The sequence below is a fragment of the Taudactylus pleione genome, unplaced genomic scaffold (genome assembly GCF_031769625.1).
Source record: "Taudactylus pleione unplaced genomic scaffold, aTauple2 ptg000377l, whole genome shotgun sequence".
Classification (NCBI taxonomy): Eukaryota; Metazoa; Chordata; class Amphibia; order Anura; family Myobatrachidae; genus Taudactylus; species Taudactylus pleione.
In genome coordinates this window covers 7,229,416-7,249,825 of record NW_028284778.1, presented here as the reverse complement: position 1 = coordinate 7,249,825, position 20,410 = coordinate 7,229,416, and the positions used below count along the sequence as shown (strand labels likewise).

The following is a 20,410-nucleotide window of genomic DNA, read 5'->3' as shown; positions in this document are numbered from 1 at the left end:
AATAACATGTTCCCTGGCCCTGAAGTTACATTAGGAGCGGCGGCCATTTTCTCCTGGTCTGATGTCTGCCTCCTCCTATCATTCCCACAGGAAGCAGTAGGGACGGGGAGCGACCAGTGTTGTGTCTGATAGCAGGTAATTAGATTATTATTATTATTATTATTATTATTATTATTATTATTATTATTATTATTATTCTGTAACCTGAGCAGACTTTGGTGTCACCTTGCTGTACTACGTGGAGACCAGAAACTGATTCCTTGCTATTGTACAGCTGGAGCAGACTGTGGTGTTGCATTGTCACTGTGCTGGTAGGATACACTGTAGTGTCCTATTTTTGTAATGCAGGTGGCGCAGATTAAGTTGTTACTATAATACAGGTGCTGCAGACTCCATTGTTACTATAAATTAGGTGGAGCAGACCCTGCTGTTACTATAACACAGGTGGTGCAGACTCCATTGTTACTATAATACAGGTGGTGCAGACTCCATTGTTACTATAATACAGGTGGTGCAGATTCAGTTGTTACTATAATACAGGTGGTGCAGACTCCATTGTTGCTATAATACAGGTGGTGCAGACCCAGTTGTTACTATAATACAGGTGGTGCAGACCCAGTTGTTACTATAATACAGGTGGTGCAGACTAAGGGCCATGTTTAATTTGAGGCGATAATTTATCGCCGATGACGTAATTTTCACCTGCTTCAATTATACCCGTATTCAATTTCAAAGACTTTTCGCCGGTGCGAAAAGTCTTTGTTAAAAAACGGGGATAAGTTTTCACCATGTTTTACATGGCAAAAAAAAAGTGCAGAATTGGGGTTTAGGGGTGCAGGCTTAAAAAAAATAGCCTGCAGCCCTGGGAGTGTCCTAAAAGTAATCTGTGTTAAAAAATGTTTTAAAAAATCCTCAGGACCCCCCAAAAAAGCTACTTGAATTTTGGGGTTAAAAAGAAAAAAATATTGGGGGACAAACTTCTAAACTAGGAAAATTGATTCCTGAGGGCTTCCCAAGTATGCGGCAGGTGTTTTTTAGAATGCGGGTAGTAGCGGCAGGTGCATTTTTCAATAATTTGAAATAAATCATTTTAGGAACTTCAAAATATGCTTGCACCCATTTTCATGTAGCCCAAATTTGATGGCCATAGTTAATTTTTCCCCCCCAAAAGCTAAGTGCTATTCTTCACAGGCGCATTTGTACACCTGCCGCAGCTATTTATAAACCCCAATTACCTTCAGCAGGCAAAAACCGAGGTACCCATAGTTTAGGGGGGTCCCAGGAACATTTACCAAAAATTCCCTGGATTTTTCAATGCTTACCTTTCCGCCGTGCCCCGTTTTCGCCGGATCCTAATTGAATACGGGGATAAAGCGGGCACGCGCCTGATACTTTATCCCTGAAAAACCTGCGATGATGCCAAAAGTCAGACCTTGGACTTTTCACCATCAAATTGAATATGGCCCTCAGTTGTTACTATAATACAGGTGGCGCAGCCGCAGACATCGTTGTTACTATAATACAGGTGGAGCAAGCCCAGTTGTTGCTATAATACAGGTGGAGCAAGCCCAGTTGTTGCTATAATACAGGTGGAGCAAGCCCAGTTGTTGCTATAATACAGGTGGAGCAAGCCCAGTTGTTGCTATAATACAGGTGGAGCAAGCCCAGTTGTTGCTATAATACAGGTGGAGCAAGCCCAGTTGTTGCTATAATACAGGTGGAGCAAGCCCAGTTGTTGCTATAATACAGGTGACGCAGACCTTGTTACTATAAAAAAAAGGAAATAGGGAGCGCTGATAGATGTCTTGTAAGATACTAATACAAATTAACAATGATCACAAATCCAAATTGAGAGAGATTATTAACTCTGGATCTTTAATAAAATATTGACCAATAAATTCTGTTTGCGTCACTTATGCTGGCCATACACGCTACAATTATCGCCCCGATAATTGTAGCGTGTGGGGGGGGGCGACCGAGGGTTAAATATTGCTCGGTCGGGCATGCCGGATTGTCCAGCATGCCCGTCCGATGCAATATTTCCCGGTAAACTGTCGGCCGCATCGGGCAGTGTATGCCCAGAGCGGCTGACAGACAGACATTTCCTGTGTTCTTTCCTACGGAAGGAACAGGGAAATGTCTCCTCCCCCGGGGGCGGAGCGCAGATGTCTGCCGAATACACTGTGAGAGAAATCTCACAGTGTATGCCGGCGACATCTGCGGCTGGCAGCCGGCCAGATAAAATGTCTGTCGGTCTAACAGCCATTTTATCTGGCCGTGTATGCCCAGCATAAGTAGAAGCATTTATCATATTAAATACAAACCTAAAAACAATTTCAAAGTAAAATATAAACAATTGTTGCAGATGATGGAAGAAGTAATCCTATAACTCCTGGGTGGAGGATAAATATATATGTTACACGTCCAGATATTGTAACAGAAATCCGGATAAGTATTGTGATAACTTGGGGTTAATTAGCTCGGAAGACTGGGGTCAGTGGTGCAGTGAGTAGGTGCAGAATTAGAGTCCACACATAGCATTCAAGTTAAATAAACATAAATGGTGCTTTACTTCCAGCATGTGAAATCAGGAAACAGAAAAATAATAAACAACCTAGCCCTTGTTTAGGGCACTAGCTCACTTCTTGAACCCTCAATATTAAAGTGCAACTAGTCTGCAAATAAAAATCCAAAGTCAGCTTAGCCCTGCTTCCTGCAGGTTAACACAGGCTCAGTCTGGCCTGCTTCCTTGCAGGTGCCATAGCTCAGTCCTAGAGTTTGATGGCCTCCCCTGTCTCCCACAGGTCAAGGCTCAGGCCTCCTGGCCCTCAATGGCTTTCTAGCACAGTGAGCTCTGGGCCTGATTCAGACCCGCTTGCGAGCGCTGAGCGCTCGCAAGCGGGTCGATGGTGCCCTAGTGCGCATGCGCACGACGGAGGGAGCTCCGTCGTGCGCATGCGCGAGACCCGAATAACGACGGGGTAGCCGTCGTTATGGGTCTCGCACCAAAGGGGGCGTGCTGTCGATGGTGAGTGAAAGCACGCCCCCTTTGGTGGGCATGCCGGGGGCGTGGCTGCCAGACGGAGGCGTTCCCAGTGATGTCAGTGGGAGTGATTTCGGCTCTGATAGAGCCAAAATCACTCCAGGGCTTGCGGCAGCGAGACCCTACCGCAGGGTCTCGTCGCAAGCCCGATGGTCGCGATGGTCTTGACCATCGAGACCATCATCATGGACGCTCGCACAAGCTGTGGGTGGTAACCCACAGCTATGCGAGCGTCCAAAAGGCCGCTCCAATAAGAGGTAGGAGGGCCCTGATTCAGAGCGAGCGCTCTGGTCAGAGCGTCCGGCTCTGAATCAGGCCCTCTGTCTGACTGGTCTGCCTCAGTCCTCCCTGGACTGAGTTCACTGGGCAGCCCCTTCACCTCTTCCCAGAATCCTTTTCTTTGTGTGGGCGGATCTCTCCTACCCCACACAGAATCTGCTGCTCACCAGTGCCATCTCTGGTGATACTGCCACAGTATGTTGGATAATGTTTCCCCGGATACTGGATGACCCGTATATTTGTATCCAGTATGAAAGGTTGAATAAACTTTATGTAAAGTGGGTAATTAGTAAGTGTTATTTGTGGTTAGAGGTCTTACCCGGTAACCTCCTATGACTCCAATCTTGTAATAGTCAGGGGAAGGAGCACCTGCTGCCTGCTCCACAACTGATCCCGGCCGGGTAACCTCCTGTGACTCTGATCCTATAATAGTCAGGGGAAGGAGCACCCGCTGTCTGCTCCACAACTGATCCCGGCCGGGTAAAGTGAATAGTAGTGCAGGCTGTGAGTCCGCTCTTTCTGGCGCTGTATGTGACAGCGGCTATTAGTGATAGAAGATGCTAGAGAGCTGCTGGATCCCAACAAGTAGAACCAGCTTGTGGTAAGAGCAACTAACGCATTTCGCGGCCTTGTATAAACTGGTCGTTTCCTCAGAGGCAATAAATCTCACTCTCAAGGACTTGTGAGTTGATTGTCATACAGAATTATACAAACGGATGGTTCATTTTGATAAGAGAACAAAATCAATGTGCTAAATTATATAAACATAAAAGATTTAGATTATGCAACAATAATACCAGAATCTACATACATATCTATACATATTTAAAATGTGCATCTAAAAAACTAAATAAATTAAATGAAAAAATATATAATATTAATATTATTAATAATTAATATTAATTACTATTATTAATTATAGAGATGGCCAATGACACACTAAATAGACATAGTTGGGATCGGTAATATACATTAATCTAACGTTTTATAGAGGAAAATAGAAGAATTATAAGTTATATTATAATATGTAGTATAATCCTGAACTTGTTGCACCCTGCAACACCCGATAATATTAAAGCCATTCTTGTCCTTGACTAGTTCCGTTTTTTTGTTTCTAGTATTTGTTGAGACATTAACATAACATTTTATAAATTTTGTTGTAACCACTCCATTCCATTCCTATATAAGTTATACAACTACATGGTTATATGAGATACCTAGCTAGATGGAGGATCATGACCGTTAGAGACCATGTCAACCTTCATCTATTTTCTATTTTTTATATATACAATTTTAATTATCCTAGTATCAATAAGTTCAGGATTATACTACATATTATGATATAACTTATATGTCTTCTATTTTCCTCTATAAAATGTTAAATTAATGTACAGGGTCTCCCTAAAGTCTGGACACATAGGCAAAAATGCATATTTAAAAAAAATTAAATGACATGCATTAAATTCATCTGCGATCTTTCTAAAAAAAACATCCTTCACGTCCACTGAGAAGCACAACTTCAATTCTTTCTTCTCTCCACAAAGCCATATTTAATCTGTGGGGAAAAAAATATAGTTAATGAGATTTCCTATGTGTCCAGACTTTAGGGACACCCTGTATATAACCGATCCCAACTATGTCTAGTTATTGTGTCATCGGCCATCTCTATAACTAATAATAATGGTAATTAATATTATCATTCAAAAAAATATATTTTTCATTTAATTTGTTGAGCGCTGGGCTGATAGTTTGGAGATGTCTCTGGACTCTGACTCTTCTTCGGAGCAGGCGGAGTTAGTGGGCAATCTCAGAGACTTAGCCAGGTACATTAATGAGACAGCCTTGGATATCGGTCTCCTCACCTCCAGAATCTCTTCGGCAGCTGTGGCCGCTCGTCGCACCCTATGGTTGTGCTCTTGGAAAGCGGACTCAGATTCCAAGAAGGGATTTGAATGCTTGCCTTTTAATGGACAGGTCCTGTTTGGCCCTGATCTGGACAAGATAGTGGCCACTATGGCAGCAGCTAAGTCTGCGTGTCTGCCATCGGCTACAGTCCCATCAGTGTCTGGTACTTCATCCTTTCAGCCCTACAGGGCCCAGGGTAGGTCCAAAGTGCAGTCCTTTCTGAGACAGGCCGGGCCCAAGAAGTCTGCCAAGCCTAAGAAACAGGCTTGGAGTACAAGACGTCCCGCCCCCAAGTTGGACAATAAGCCTTCGGCCTGACGGACCGTGCCTCCCTTTGGGAGATCCCAGAGTGGGAGGCCGCCTGCTTTGGTTCGCCCAGTGTTGGTGTCTGACTACCAAGGACACTTGGGTACACGAGGTGGTCTCTTGGGGGTATGCCCTCTCCTTCCGGGCCCCCCAGCAGGTTTTTCACCACAGGCCTTCCGTCAGATCAGAACAAAGCCCTGGAACTACAGAAAGTGTTGCACTTTATGCTCCAGGCTGGAGTTATAGTGCCTGTTCCGTTCTCCCAGAGGGGCATGTGTTTCTATTCCAATCTTTTTCTGGTGCAGAAACCCAATGGGTCTTACCGACCCATCCTCAACCTCAAATCCCTCAACAAGTCCTTGAGGGTGCTGGGTTCAGGATGGAGACTCTGCGTTCCATTATACTGGCGATGGAGCCTGGGGATTTCATGGTGTCGTTTGACATTTGGGACGCTTACCTGCATGTCCCCATTATCTTAACCGTTAAACACATCAGCAATTCCTCAGGTTTGCAGTGCTCGACAAACATTTTCAGTTCCAGGCACTGCCCTTTGGTCTGGCAACAGTTCCTCGTGTCTTTACCAAAGTCATGGTGGTAATGGCAGCCCACCTGCGGATGCAGGGGGTCCGCTTGTTGCCTTATCTGGACAACCTTGTTGTTAGCAGGGTCTCCAGCGGTCCTCCAGCTTCATCTGCAACTGACCGTCTCAGTATTGCAGAATCGTGGCTGGTTAATAAACTGGAAGAAATCCACCCTGGTTCCCTCGCAGAGGATGCTCCATCTTGGGCCCTGTTGGACTCTTAACAACAGAGGATCTTTGTGACAGAGGAAAAGATCTCTGCATTACAGGCAAAGGTACGCAGTTGCCTTCAGAGCCGTCGAGTGTCTATTTACTCAGCGATGAGGTTACTGGTCTCCATGGTGTCACTCTTCGACATGGTGGAATATGCCCAGTTTCACTACAGACCTCTGCAGCAGTTGATCCTCTCCAGATGGAATGGGTTGCCCCATCGCATAAAGACGCAGACCATGGTGCTTTCTCTGGAGGTTCGTCTGTCTCTGGCCTGGTGGTTGCAAACGACTCACCTGAACAGGGGACGTCCTTTTTGGGTGGCAAGCTGGGTCCTCCTGACGACGGACGCCAGTCTCCGAGGCTGAGGAGCAGTGACGGGTCCACACTTGTTCCAGGGCAGGTGGACCCCGGCAGAGGCTGTGCTTCCAATAAACATCTCGGAACTTTGCGTGGTATTCAATGCTCTCCAGCAAGCAAAACATGTTCTCCACGGAAAACCCGTGAAGGTACAATTGGAAAACGCCAAGGAGGAACCCGAAGTCGGGCAGCCCTGGCAGAGGTGTCCCACATCCTGAGTTGGGCAGAGGGCAATCTCCTTGCCATCTCGGCGGTGTTCATCCCGGGACTCCTCAACAGGGAAGCAGACTTTCTCAGCCATCAGGACGTGCATCCGGGAGAATGGTCTCTTCGCCACCAGGTGTTTCAACTCCTGGTGGACAAGTGGGGCCTTCCAGAGATAGACCACATGGCCTCCTGACACAACAGCAAGCTGACTGTGTACGGGTCAAGAACAAGAGACGCGGAGGCTCTTCTGGTAGACGCTCTGTCGGATCGGTGGACCTTCCAGTTTGCGTACCTCTTAAGGTCCAGGGGTTTTTCCAGCTCTGTAGTTAACACCATGCTAAGAGCTTGGAAGCCTACTTCTGCAAGAATTTACCATCAAGCATGGCATACTTTCTTTGAGTGGTGTCACCCTAGAAGGTATGATCCTCAGGTGTTTCGGATATCCAGAGTATTGGCTTTCCTACAGGTGGGCTTAGATCACGGTCTTCGCCTTGCTTCTCTGAAGGTGCAGGTTTGTCTGTCTGGTTTCAGCGTAGGATTGCTACTCTTCCTGATGTCTGCACCTTTATGCAAGGTGTACTTCGTATTCAGCCTCCCTTTGTTCCACCAGTGGCTCCTTTGGATCTGGCAGTGGTCCTGAGGGCTCTCCAAGTACTGCCGTTTGAACCACTGGGCTCAGTGGATTTAAAACGGCTTACAGCTAAGACTGTATTCCTTCTGGCTATTGCTTCGGCCAGAAGGGTCTCATATGTCGACCTCCCTTTCTAATTTTTCATAGGGACAGGGCGGTGCTTCGCACTCACCCTTGTTTCCTCCCAAAGGTGGTATCTAGTTTCCACGATGAAATCATAGTGCCGGCCTAAAATTCAATAGAGCTCTTGGTTGGTGAGGCCCCATTCGATGCGGTGTGGGCTCTAAGGTTTTATGTTGACTGCACCAATTTGTTTAGTAAGTCGGACTCCTTGTTTGTCCTCTATGGCTTCCATAAGAAGGGTTGGCCTGTCACTAATCAAACTTTGGCAGGATGGATTCGCATGGCTATTTCGGAAGCTTATATTCATGAAGGCCTTCCTGTTCCACTAGGTTTGTGGGTCCTTCGTGAGCAGCTCGACGTGGTGCCTTGGCTGTTCAGCTGTGCAAGGCTGTTACGTGGTCTTCTGTTCATACTATTGTGAGGTATTGTGCATTTGACACCTTTGCCTCTCAGGATGCTTCCTTCGGGCGGTGGATTCTCCTTTCAGCACAGGAGCGTCCCCACCCTTAAAGGATACTGCTTTGGGACATCCCCAAGGTATCCTGTGGATACCCTATGGACCCTGAAGTAGAAAATATGAGATATGGTAAGAACTTACCCTTGTTATCTCTATTTCTAAGAAGTCCATAGGGTTCCACAGGTCCCTGCCCTGTCGCACTTGTCCGTCTCCTTCTGGTGAGAATGTGATTCTTGTGTGTTCCAGATCTTCGGCCTATGGCTTGTTACGTAACTGATGTGCTTTGACTCGGGGTCGGGGTATAGGAGGGGGATCCCAGTGCATCCTGGGAGGCTGAAAACTTAACTCTGGGTGCCCGATGTCTGATGCCATTGCCTATACCCCAAGGTATCCTGTGGAACCCTATGGACTTCGTAGAAATAGAGATAACAAGGGTACCATATCTCATATTATTCAGAGGGAAGGACAATACTTGTCCTCTGGTCTGGAGGGCGTTGGCCATGTTGCCGTAGTACTATAATACCGGACACCTCTCTGTCACACACTCTCTCCATGGTGGCCGCCGACAGCAGCTAGAGCTAGAGGGTGCACATAGATGTTCTCGTGTAAGCCTTACATCATACAGTTGCTGTCAGTAGTGGGTGACTACATTGAGGCACTATGTTCCTGTAGAATAGTAGAACTGGTGTCTATGGCGGCCGACGGCCATTTTGTTATGGTCCAGGCTCTGGTATTTCTACGGGGTTAAGTGCTATTGCTACGGTGTGGAATCGCAGAACGCAGGCCATGGCACCTCATCTCGCCCCCCTCAGTCTCACCCTGGAGTCTATGGGGATGACAATAAATACAGTGCCTTGGAAAAGTATTCACCCCCTTTGCATTTTTCATGTTTTGTTGCCTCACAATCTGGAATTAAATGGATTGTTTGAAGGTGTGCATCATTTCATTCACAGAACATGACTACAACTGTGAAGTTGTGTTTTTTTTATATTGTGAATCAAACAGCATTTAGGACAACATAACAGAAAACTTCAGCGTAACTATAACTATTCATCCCCCTAAAGTCAGTACTTTGTCGAGCCATCTTTTGCGGCAATTACAGCTGCAAGTCACTTTGGATAAGTCTCTATGAGCTTGCCACATCTTGCCCCTGGGATTTTTGCCCATTCCTCAAGGCAAAACTGCTCCAGCTCCTTCATGTTGGATGGTTTCCGCTTGGGGATGGTGTTCTTGGGGTGATGGTATGTGTTGGGTTTGTGCCAGACATAGCATTTTCCTTGGTGGCCAAAAAGTTACATTTTAGTCTCATCTGACCAGAGCACCTTTCTCCATACATTTGGGGAGTCTTCCACATGCCTTTTGGCAAACTCAAATCGTGTCTTCTTATTTTTATCACTAAGTAATGGCTTTTTTCTGGCCAATCTTCCATAATGCCCAGCTCTATGGAGTGTACGGCTTATTGTAGTCACATGCACAGATGCACCAGACCCTGCTCTGGAACTCTGCAGCTCCTTCAGGGTTACCTTTGGTCTCTGTGCTGCCTCTCTGATTAATGCCCTCCTTGCCTGGTATGTGGGTTTTGGTGGGTAGCCCTGTCTTGGCAAGTTTGTTGTGGTACTATGTATGTTCTTTCCATTTTATGATGATGGATTTGATGGTGCTCCCGGGGATCATCAATGATTTGGATATTTTTTTATAACCCAACCCAGAATTGTACTTCTAAACAACTTTGGCCCTGACTTGTTTGGAGAGCTCCTTGGTCTTCATGGTGCCTCTTGCTTAGTGGTGCTGCAGCCTCTGGGGCCTTTCAGAAAAGATATGTTTATACTGACAGATCATGTGACACTTAGATTTCACACAGGTGGACTTCATTTCACTAATTATGTGACTTCTGAAGGCAATTGGTTGCACCAGAACTTTTGAGGGGCTTCATAGCAAAGGGGGTGATTACATATGCACATGCCAATTTTCAGAATTTTATTTATAAAGATTCTTTAAAATTACAGGCTGTAATGTAACAAAAAAGGTAAAAAGCCAAGTGGGGTGAATACTTTTGCAAGGCACTGTAAATCACTAAGTCCATGGTTACCATGTGTGCTGCACTTACTGGCACCGCGAGGCGGCCCATGGCTAATTGAATATACAACTTTATATTTGGGAAGCACATGAGATGCTGACGTTTCCTCCTGCAGTACTAGGTGATAATATCACATCACTACATAAAAATAAAACCGCTCGTGTCCCCTAACTGCTGCTTAGTCCAACCACCCAGCGGCACCACCCACAAACAGGATGTAACCTTTTTTACTCTACTTTTCATTTTAAGATTCTTCCGGGAACAACTTCTACAATCTCCAACAGAGTAAATGAACAACAAAGAAACCTTGTCAATGGTAATTACCAGCACTTTTTATAAACACCAGCCGGACTGACCACTCACCTTAATACAGTGAGATGAGGCTTTTACACCCTTCACCACACACCTATATATAATATGTTACATTCATCAAAAGGTATCATTAATTATGTTCCCCACATGTTCCCCACATTGGATGTAAGGTTATGTAAGGTTATCCTCACCAGGAATAGAATTATAGTCTTGTTATTCCTGAGGTCAATGCAAATTCATCTTTTTCATCCAATGCAGGAAAGATGTGAGGTCTGGATTTTGGCATGTGGTTGTTCCTTCTTGTGTCCTTGACACCCCTATATAATAATAATTTGGTGCCTTTTGTATAGATATATGAGATTCGTTCCCACGTGGTGTGTATAATTAGTAACCTCAGTACCATCTAATTACTTGTCGCCCTGTTACGGAGGTAAAGCCGTGATGTGTGGATGACAGTGCCCTGTATCGCTCTGGTAATAGATCTGCTGGCTGGGGATAATAGGGACTATACAGATATTATTATACTGTCATCTGCATATGATATTAGCGTTCCCGCTAGGCTGTTCTAGCGGGGCGCGGCGCCCTGCCCTCCTTCTGGAAGGCAAAAAGCTCCCTGCCCTCCAGAAGGAGGGCAAAAAGTGCCCTGCCCTAACAGCCTGCGGGAGCCGTCTTCACCCGCGGGTCGCAGTGTCCCGCGGCTGAAGAAATGTGCGGTGACCCGGTCACCGCCGGAGAATAGATGCTGGGCGCATGCGCCCGGCATCTATTCTCCCTGTCTGCAGGGCTTGGGGGCTGCCCGGCGTGTCCGTAAGTGCCGGGCACGCCCCCAAGAGTGACGAAAAGGGGACGCGTCTTATAGACACGCCCCCTTTTTGATGACCAAGCCCCCTTCTCGGTCGCGCGCGCGCGCGAACGTGCCCTCTCTAGCTCCCGCGCCCTGCCTCACGCCGGAGCTAGAGTGAACACTATGATATGTGTATATAGATCACTATTACACATCAGTGTATTGTACAGATGACAGCGCCCTGTATCGCTCTGGTAATAGATCTGCTGGCTGGGGATAATAGGGACTATACAGATATTATTATTCTGCCATCTGCATATGATGTGTGTATATAGATCACTATTCCACATCAGTGTACTGTACGGATGACAGCGCCCTGTATCGCTCTGGTAATAGATCTGCTGTCTGGGGATAATAGGGACTATACAGATATTATTATACTGCCATCTGCATATGATTTGTGTATAGATCACTATTACACATCAGTGTACTGTACAGATGACAGCGCCCTGTATCGCTCTGGTAATAGAGCTGCTGGCTGGGGATAATAGGGACTATACAGATATTATTATTCTGCCATCTGCATATGATGTGTGTATATAGATCACTATTACACATCAGTGTACTGTACGGATGACAGCGCCCTGTATCGCTCTGGTAATAGATCTGCTGGCTGGGGATAATAGGGACTATACAGATATTATTATTCTGCCATCTGCATATGATATGTGTATATAGATCACTATTACACATCAGTGTACTGTACAGATGACAGCGCCCTGTATCGCTCTGGTAATAGATCTGCTGGCTGGGGCTAATAGAGACTATACAGATATTATTATTCTGCCATCTGCATATGATATGTGTATATAGATCACTATTACACATCAGTGTACTGTACAGATGACAGCGCCCTGTATAGCTCTGGTAATAGATCTGCTGGCTGGGGATAATAGGGACTATACAGATATTATTATACTGCCATCTGCATATGATGTGTGTATATAGATCACTATTATACATCAGTGTACTGTACGGATGACAGCGCCCTGTATCGCTCTGGTAATAGATCTGCTGGCTGGGGATAATAGGGACTATACAGATATTAATATACTGTCATCTGTATATGATGTGTGTATATAGATCACTATTATACATCAGTGTACTGTACGGATGACAGCGCCCTGTATCGCTCTGGTAATAGAGCTGCTGGCTGGGGATAATAGAGACTATACAGATATTATTATACTGCCATCTGCATATGATTTGTGTATATAGATCACTATTATACATCAGTGTACTGTACGGATGACAGCGCCCTGTATCGCTCTGGTAATAGATCTGCTGTTGGTACCAGTGGTTGCCGGTAACGTTGTTAGATGTTAAACGGATTGTACAAGCAGGCTGCTGACAGTATTGGAGCGTAGTCTGCAGTCCAGAGGTGTAAGGTACTTGGCTCAATGCGTTTCTGTACTGGATTGTACTTTCGTCAGCCGCAAGGTGTTCCTTTATATTTGGCAGTGGGGGAGGGATTGCGCCGCCGTCACAAGTGAGTATAGATATCAGGATTAGCAGTGAATAAAGACTTCCAAGGGCTTCCAAATAAATCAGCCCACTGCTGAATATAAAAGAACACCTCACACTGTCGATTCCTGTCTGGGGTTATTTCCTGGCGCTGTCACTCAGTGTTACATGTCTTACTGCGTTACATGTGTTTTCAGTGATGTCTATTATTTTTATTCCAAGACAGTTCTGCTGTGAGGAACCAAAGTCTTTATTACACATCACATGTTCTGTATTCTCATTGATTTACTGAGGATTTACTGAGGATGGACAAGGACGGGAGTCACAGGACTGAGAGGATCTTGCATCTCTCCCTGGAGATCATCTACCTGCTGACTGGGGAGGTGAGAGGGTTATGGGAGTGTCACAGTGACATTACTTCTATCTATAGTAATAAAAGAAGGACATGAGTAGGAAGGGGAGGGGATCTGTGAGGGTCACAGTGACATCACTTATATCTATAGTAATAATACAGGGACATGACTGGGGAGGTGAAGAGATCTCAGACTGTGAGTACTGATATTTGGTGTATATCCTAATACACAGGAATACACAGTAGTGAGGAAGACATCCGGTGAGTGTGAGACACCCAGCAGCCGTCCCCATGTGTCAGGAGGACTAAGTACGACCCAAAGCTCCATCACGGTGGCTTCACCTCACTCACAGATACATGAGAGACACAATGAACAAAAGATCCTGGAACTCGCCAACAAGATAATTCAGCTGTTGACTGGAGAGGTGACTGCTGGGAATGGGTCATTATACAGTAACACCAGGGAATGTGTCTGGATGATAACTATCATTGTGTGTATCAGGTTCCTATAAGGTGTCAGGATGTCACTGTTTATGTCTCCATGCAGGATGGGGAGTATACAGAGAAACACAGGGATCTGTACAAGGATGTAATGATGGAGAATCACTGGCCCCTCACATCACTGGGTAAGCAGAGACTGTAATTTATTGTACAGGGGAGAGCAGATATGGGGGCTCCCTAGATACACACAAATCACCTGATAATCACATATATACAATGTACTCAGTAACTGTGTGTCTCCTACAGATGGACCCATTTCCAGACATACAGCAGAGAGTTGTCCCCATCCTCTTTATTCACAGGATTGTACAGAAGAGAATCACAGGACCCCACAGGAGCATCAGGTAGATGAGATTTAGGGTCTGTCCAATATACCAAAGTGACTTTATATGATCTGTAGAGAAGTTGTGTGTCTATTACACTGATATTATACTGTGTAATCTCAAGTAATGGCATCAGACATTATGCAATTTTTTATTCTCTGATTTAATTAGGGTGAAGATCTGATTACTATTAATATAACTAATATAGAGGGAGAAGAAAAGATGTATGTGACTGATAATAAGGCAGATGATACAAGGGGAGAACAAGAGACGTATCTGACTGATATGAAGGCAGAAGATCTAGAGGGATTAGAAGAGACATATGTGACTGATATGAAGGCAGAAGATCTAGAGGGATTAGAAGAGACATATGTGACTGATATGAAGGCAGAAGATCTAGAGGGATTAGAAGAGACGTATGTGACTATGAAGGCAGAATATACAGAGGGAGAAGAAGAGACGTATGTGAATAACATAAAAGAAGAAGATACAGAGGGAAAAGAAGAGACATATGTGACTGATAATAAGGCAGAAGATATAGAGGGAGAAGAAGAGACATATATGAGGGGTAATCAGCAGATTAAAGAGGAAATCCCTACATATATCAGAACAGGTGAGTAATAAACACTTATTACAGAAAATAGTCACATATTCTCCTTGCTCAGTTACTACAACAGTCTCTTAAACTGCACACTTCTCTGTCACTACAAACTAATGAGGAAAATATTTTTGCCCAGTGGAGGAGTCAGGAGCCATCAGCCCCTATTATACTCCTCCTCTCCCCTCATATCAGGTCACTGTGTGTTACCAGCCCAAAGATCTGACCGGTCTCTTCCCCACACTCTCTGGTGTATCTCATAAATCAGGAGCCATCAACCCCTATTACACTCCTATTCTCCCCCTCACATCATGTCACGATGTGTTACCAGGCCAGATATCTGACCAGTCTCCTTCCCACACTTTCTGGTGTATCTCATAAATCAGGAGCCATCAACCCCTATTATACTCCTGCTCTCCCTCTCACTACATGTCACTGTGTGTTACCAGCCCAGATATCTGACCAGTCTCCTCCCCACACTCTCTGGTGTATATCATACATCCCCATCAGCCCCTATTATACTCCTGCTCTCCTCCTCACATTATGTCACTGTGTGTTACCAGCCCAGAGATCTGACCAGTCTCCTCCCCACACTCTCTGGTGTATATCATACATCAGGAGCCATCAGCCCCTATTATACTACTGCTCTCCTCTTCACATCATGTCACTGTGTGTTACAAACCCAAATATGCTGTTTAGTACACATCACACCGCACACGTCACACGAACTCCACCTTGTCACACACACACAGAGATATAACCATACAACTGTCATTGAATAATGGCTCCCTCCAGTGCCTATGTTCTATTCTGTTGTGCTTTAATTGCTGACCTGTCTCTGTTTCTTGCTTTGCCCATCTGCTGTCTTTCATTTTCTGCTGTTGCCCATCTGTACACTGCGTCATTCCCCTACCCTGTCCTGCTGCCTCCCCTTTCTGTGCCCTCTGCCATTTCCCTACCCTGACCTGCTGCCTCTCCCCTCTGTACCCTGTTCCATTCCCTACCCTGTTCTGCTGCCTCCACCACTCTGTGCCCTACACCATTCCCCTACCCTGTCCTGCTGCCTCCCCCACTCTGTGCCATCATCATTCTGTATTGCTCTGTCCTATCACTCTCCTTCCCTCTCAGCGGTTATATACAGTGAGTCATTACCCTAATTTAGTAGCATGACTCTGGTGGGGCTACTCTCCCTGAGGATGACCAGAGGACCATATAGAGGCTGCTTTTGCTACATATATATCCACTTGGATAACTTTTTGTAGTGTGGATGCAGTTGTTAGTAATTAGACCACAAGTTTCCCATGTTTATGTGTGAAGGTGGTCTAGATGGGTATTGTGGTTCACCAACGTCACTGGCTAATGAGGCTTCCTTCTCTGTGATGATGGCTAGGGAACGTTACCCAGCAAAGTCTGCATTTGGGGGGAGATATACATGGGTGATGTGCCATCTGCCTGGGGCTGGGTCTATGACATGTGCTGATAATGTACTTGTGGCTTTATATGCTAATAGTTTATCTTTATTTAGAGTCGTAAGCTGGGTACACACGTTAAGATTTTCTGTCCAACCATCCAACTAGTTGATTGGTTGGAATGAAAATCTAGTAACTTATGGGAGTAACTGATGATCAGCAATTTGCTCCTGAATGCCAGAAAACAGATGAAAATGGTCGGTCAGACAAGTGTGTTAAATGTTTGATCTAAACAATTTGTTCAAACAACAGTTTTTGTCCATTTTCCGGCGTTTGGGAGCAAATTGCTGATTGTCATTTGCTTTCATCCCTTACCAGATTTTCATTCCAACCAATCAACTAGTTTTATGGTTGGACAGAAAATTTTTACGTGTGTATGCAGCTTTACTTTTTGTTTGTACATTTGAAAATGTAATAATGTGATCATAGGCCCTCATTCAGAGCCGTACGCTCTGAGCAGAGCGCACGCTCTGAATGAGGGCCGCCCTCCATAATTATGGAGCGTCCTCCTGGACGCTCGTATAGCTGTGGGTCACCACCCACAGCCTATACGAGCGTGCAGTTTGATGGCCGCGATGGTCGTGACCATCGCCACTGCGAGACGGAGCCTGCGGTTGAGCTTTTCAACCGCAAGGCCCGGAGTGATTTTGGCTCTATCTGATTTTGGCTCTATCTATCAGTGGGCCGGCTTCTGACGGTAGGCGTTCCCTTGGGAACGTCCCCGTCAGGGAGGCACGCCCACCAAAGGGGGCGTGCTGCAATCAACATCGACAGCACGCCCCCTTTGATCAGACACAACGAGCGAAGGAAAGTCCTTCGCTCGTCGCGTCTGGCGCATGCGCACGACGGAGCTCCCTCCATCGTGCGCATGCTCAGTGCTGACCATCGACCCTCTTGCGAGCGGACAGCCGCTCGCGAGTGGGTCTGAATCAGGCCCATAGTTTGTACCAGCAAATTAAACAAATAAACATCTTCATTCATAATAGTAACATAGTGGTGTAGTGGTTAGCATTGCTATCTCTTCACACTAAAGTCATGAGTTCAATTCCAAACCAAGGTGCTATCTGTGTGGAGTTTGTAAGTGTTTCCTCCAACCATCCAAAAATCATAGTGGTAGGTTTATTGGTTTCTGATGCAAATTAACCCTAGTGTGTGTGTATATGTGAATGACTAAATACTATGTGTAAAGTGCTGTGTAATGTGTGAGCTATACAAAGAGCTGTGAGTAATAATAAAACAGTAATTGTATTTCCAGTAGATGGATGCACAAGCAGGAATGACTTGGAGGGAGATCTCATCTTGTCTACAGATATTAAAATAGAAGATAACATCACACAGGAATCTACAAGAGATAATCCTGTTACAGGAAATATACAACCAGTGACTCACAGTCCAGCTAAATCATCTGATCCCTCTAATTGTGACCAATGTTCTACTGATAACTCAGTGTTTGTTACACATAGTGCAGCTTATACACATGATAAAATATTTCCCTGTTCTGAGTGTGGGAAATGTTTTGCACAGAAATCAGCTCTTGTTACACATCAGAGACGTCACAAAGGTGAAAAACCATTTCCATGTCCTGAATGTGGGAAATATTTTACACAAAAATCATATCTTGTTATACATCAGAGAAGTCACACAGGTGAGAAACCATTTCCATGTTCTGAGTGTGGTAAATATTTTACACAAAAATCATATCTTGTTATACATCAGAGAAGTCACACAGGTGAGAAACCATTTTTATGCTCTGAGTGTGGGAAATGTTTTATACGGAAATCACAACTTCTTACACATCAGAGAAATCACACAGGTGAGAAACCATTTCCATGTTCTGAGTGTGGAAAACGGTTTACACGGAAATCACATCTTGATACACATCAGAGAAGTCACACAGGTGAGAAGCTATTTCCATGTTCTAAGTGTGGGAAATGTTTTACACGGATCTCACATCTTGATACACATCAGAGAAGTCACACTGGTGAGAAACTATTTCCATGTTCTGAGTGTGGGAAACATTTTATATGGAAATCAGAACTTGTTAGACATAAGAGACTTCACACAGGTGAGAAACCATTTACATGTTCTGAGTGTGGAAAATGTTTTACACATAAATCGAACCTTGTTAGACATCAGCTGTCACACAAGAGAAAAGCATTTTTATGTGCTGATACAATGCAAGGACACACAGTATTCTAACATTTTAATTTATTAACCCACAGATAAATTGGATGTGTGTTATTAATATAAAGAGAGGAGGGATGTACAGCGGTAGGGAAATCTTTTTTTTTATATCAATATTTTTATTGAGACAAAGAAGTATTTACAGTCATGAAGGAATATAAGATACAGAACGTTCCATAAGGTATGGAAGTAAGATAAACATATTATTACAGTCACAGAAGCTAGAATCACAATGTATTTAAGATACCAGTACACAATAAAATAATTAAGTTGGATTGTCTTTTGTTTTACTATGTGTTGACATAGTAATCACACAAACTAGAAGAAAAAGTCCATGACGTAATACATATTCCTCATGAGTACAGTTAACATGAAAGATTTTTGAACTCTGTCTTCAATTTTGTAATTTTTGTTGATAAACATAACAAAAACAACGATTCATCATTAAAGATATGAATAAACTTAAAGAGTCAACTGTTTATGTCTTGTTTGAGATAAGAAAAATTTATGAGAAAAGAAGAAGAGGGGAAGATAAAAAGAAAGGGGAGATTAAGATAAGGTAAGGAAATAGATTAATAGTTGGGGGGGGGGGGTGTTGGGAAGAGCGGGGAGTAGGTCAAAGTGATGCGGCGGACCCGGGACAAGGAACCAACCATGATGTATGATAATATGAAGTCAAGAAACACGTCATACTTCATGATTAAGATCTATGGTTATCAGTTGCTAATTGAGATTGTAACCATTTCGTGGGTTGGAAGCATGTGAATATGAGGTTTTTGATGTCGTTGTAAATAAATATATTGTTCCCGTGTTTTTGAAGAGAGGCTTCTACCCAGTCCATTTTAAATATAAAGAAGAGTTTATCTTTGAATATACTAAGAGAAGGAGGATGATGGTAGAGCCATTGCTGCAGAATACTCTTTTGGGCTACGTTGGATATTATGGTTATGATTTTTCATCTACCCAGTGTTAGGCGAGCACAAGGGTCAAGATATCCCAGTACTGCCCATTCCGAGTTAATGTAAATGTTTGAGTGATATTTGAAGATATAAATTTTCGATTTGCACCCAGAATTGTTTAATCTGATCGCAGCTCCAGACACAATGAAACAAGGTGGCAGGAGAGGTGTTGCATTTGGGACAGGAAGAAGAGTTAGATAAACCAATTGTATGTGCGCGGGATGGAGATAAGTAGCCTCTGTAGAATAATTTATAAATCATTTCTCTGTTTGTGGTCGCTGATAAGGTCTTTAATGAGTATGAGAGGGTATTTAATATGTCAGATATTTGGAGGTGTGGGAACGTCCTGCCATACCGTTATACCTGTGCGATGCTCACGAGAGAAAGAGGGTGCACGTACAAGAGAATAAAAAGAAGAAATCGATCTGGGGACATAGTTAGGTCGAGTAAAGGCCAAATCTATTAAATTGTTCCAGTCACTTGGTGAGAGATTATGGAGAACTTTGTCAACATAATGTTTAGATTGGAAAAAGGCGAAGGTTTGGATTTTTAAGAAGTCATTTTTCTACTGCTTGTGAAAAATGTAATGATGTGTGCAGAGAGGTATCTACTATGCATCTAATTGAGGATAGTCCTGCTTTTGACCAAGAGCGGAAGGGGTAATTGGTTTGACCATTTTGAAAAGCTGGGTTTCCCCATAGTGGGAGAAAGAGTGACAGATATGGGGTTAGATTCCAGGATTTTCTTATTTTAAACCATATTGATCTTGTGGAGGTCAATATTGGGTTATCCAGAGCTTCGGGATATATGTCTTTTTTTTTTCAAATGTAGGAATGTCACTAGATGTGTATTGGGTATGAGCTGTTGTTCTAGCTCTGAGTTAGCATAATGGTTGGTAGAGTTGATCCAATCCTTAATGTAACGGCATATGGCTGCCTGGTTATAGAATGCAATGTGGGGAAAATTTGTACCTCCTTCTCTTTTACTTTTCTGGAGAATTTTAAGACTAATTCTTGGTTTATTACCATTCCATATGAATCTGCGGAAAGCTGCATTTAAAATTTGTTCATCTTTGTTGGATATTACTAAGGGCAGAACTTGTAGGGGATAGAGAAGTTTTGGAAAAGTTATCATTTTTATGAGCTGGGCTCGCCCTAGAAAAGAGAGTTGTAAGTTTTGCCAATTTTTTAGTTCTAACGTGATTTCGGATATTATCTTAGTTATAT

General features: G+C 44.1%; 1 protein-coding gene across 1 annotated transcript in view; it reads left to right on the top strand.

Moving 5' to 3' along the window:
- Positions 1–2: 2 nt before the first annotated feature.
- The window catches only part of LOC148508103 (uncharacterized), an 88,033-nt gene continuing 67,625 nt past the window's right edge, over positions 3–20,410 (top strand). Inside the window, exons 1-8 of the mRNA XM_088445299.1 lie at positions 3–135; positions 10,428–10,494; positions 13,092–13,181; positions 13,384–13,575; positions 13,653–13,776; positions 13,898–13,995; positions 14,146–14,587; positions 17,297–18,155. Of these exons, the coding sequence (XP_088301425.1) occupies positions 10,468–10,494; positions 13,092–13,181; positions 13,384–13,575; positions 13,653–13,776; positions 13,898–13,995; positions 14,146–14,587; positions 17,297–18,155 (1,832 nt within the window). The 5' untranslated portion in view covers positions 3–135; positions 10,428–10,467. The remainder of the gene's footprint in view (positions 136–10,427; positions 10,495–13,091; positions 13,182–13,383; positions 13,576–13,652; positions 13,777–13,897; positions 13,996–14,145; positions 14,588–17,296; positions 18,156–20,410) is intronic.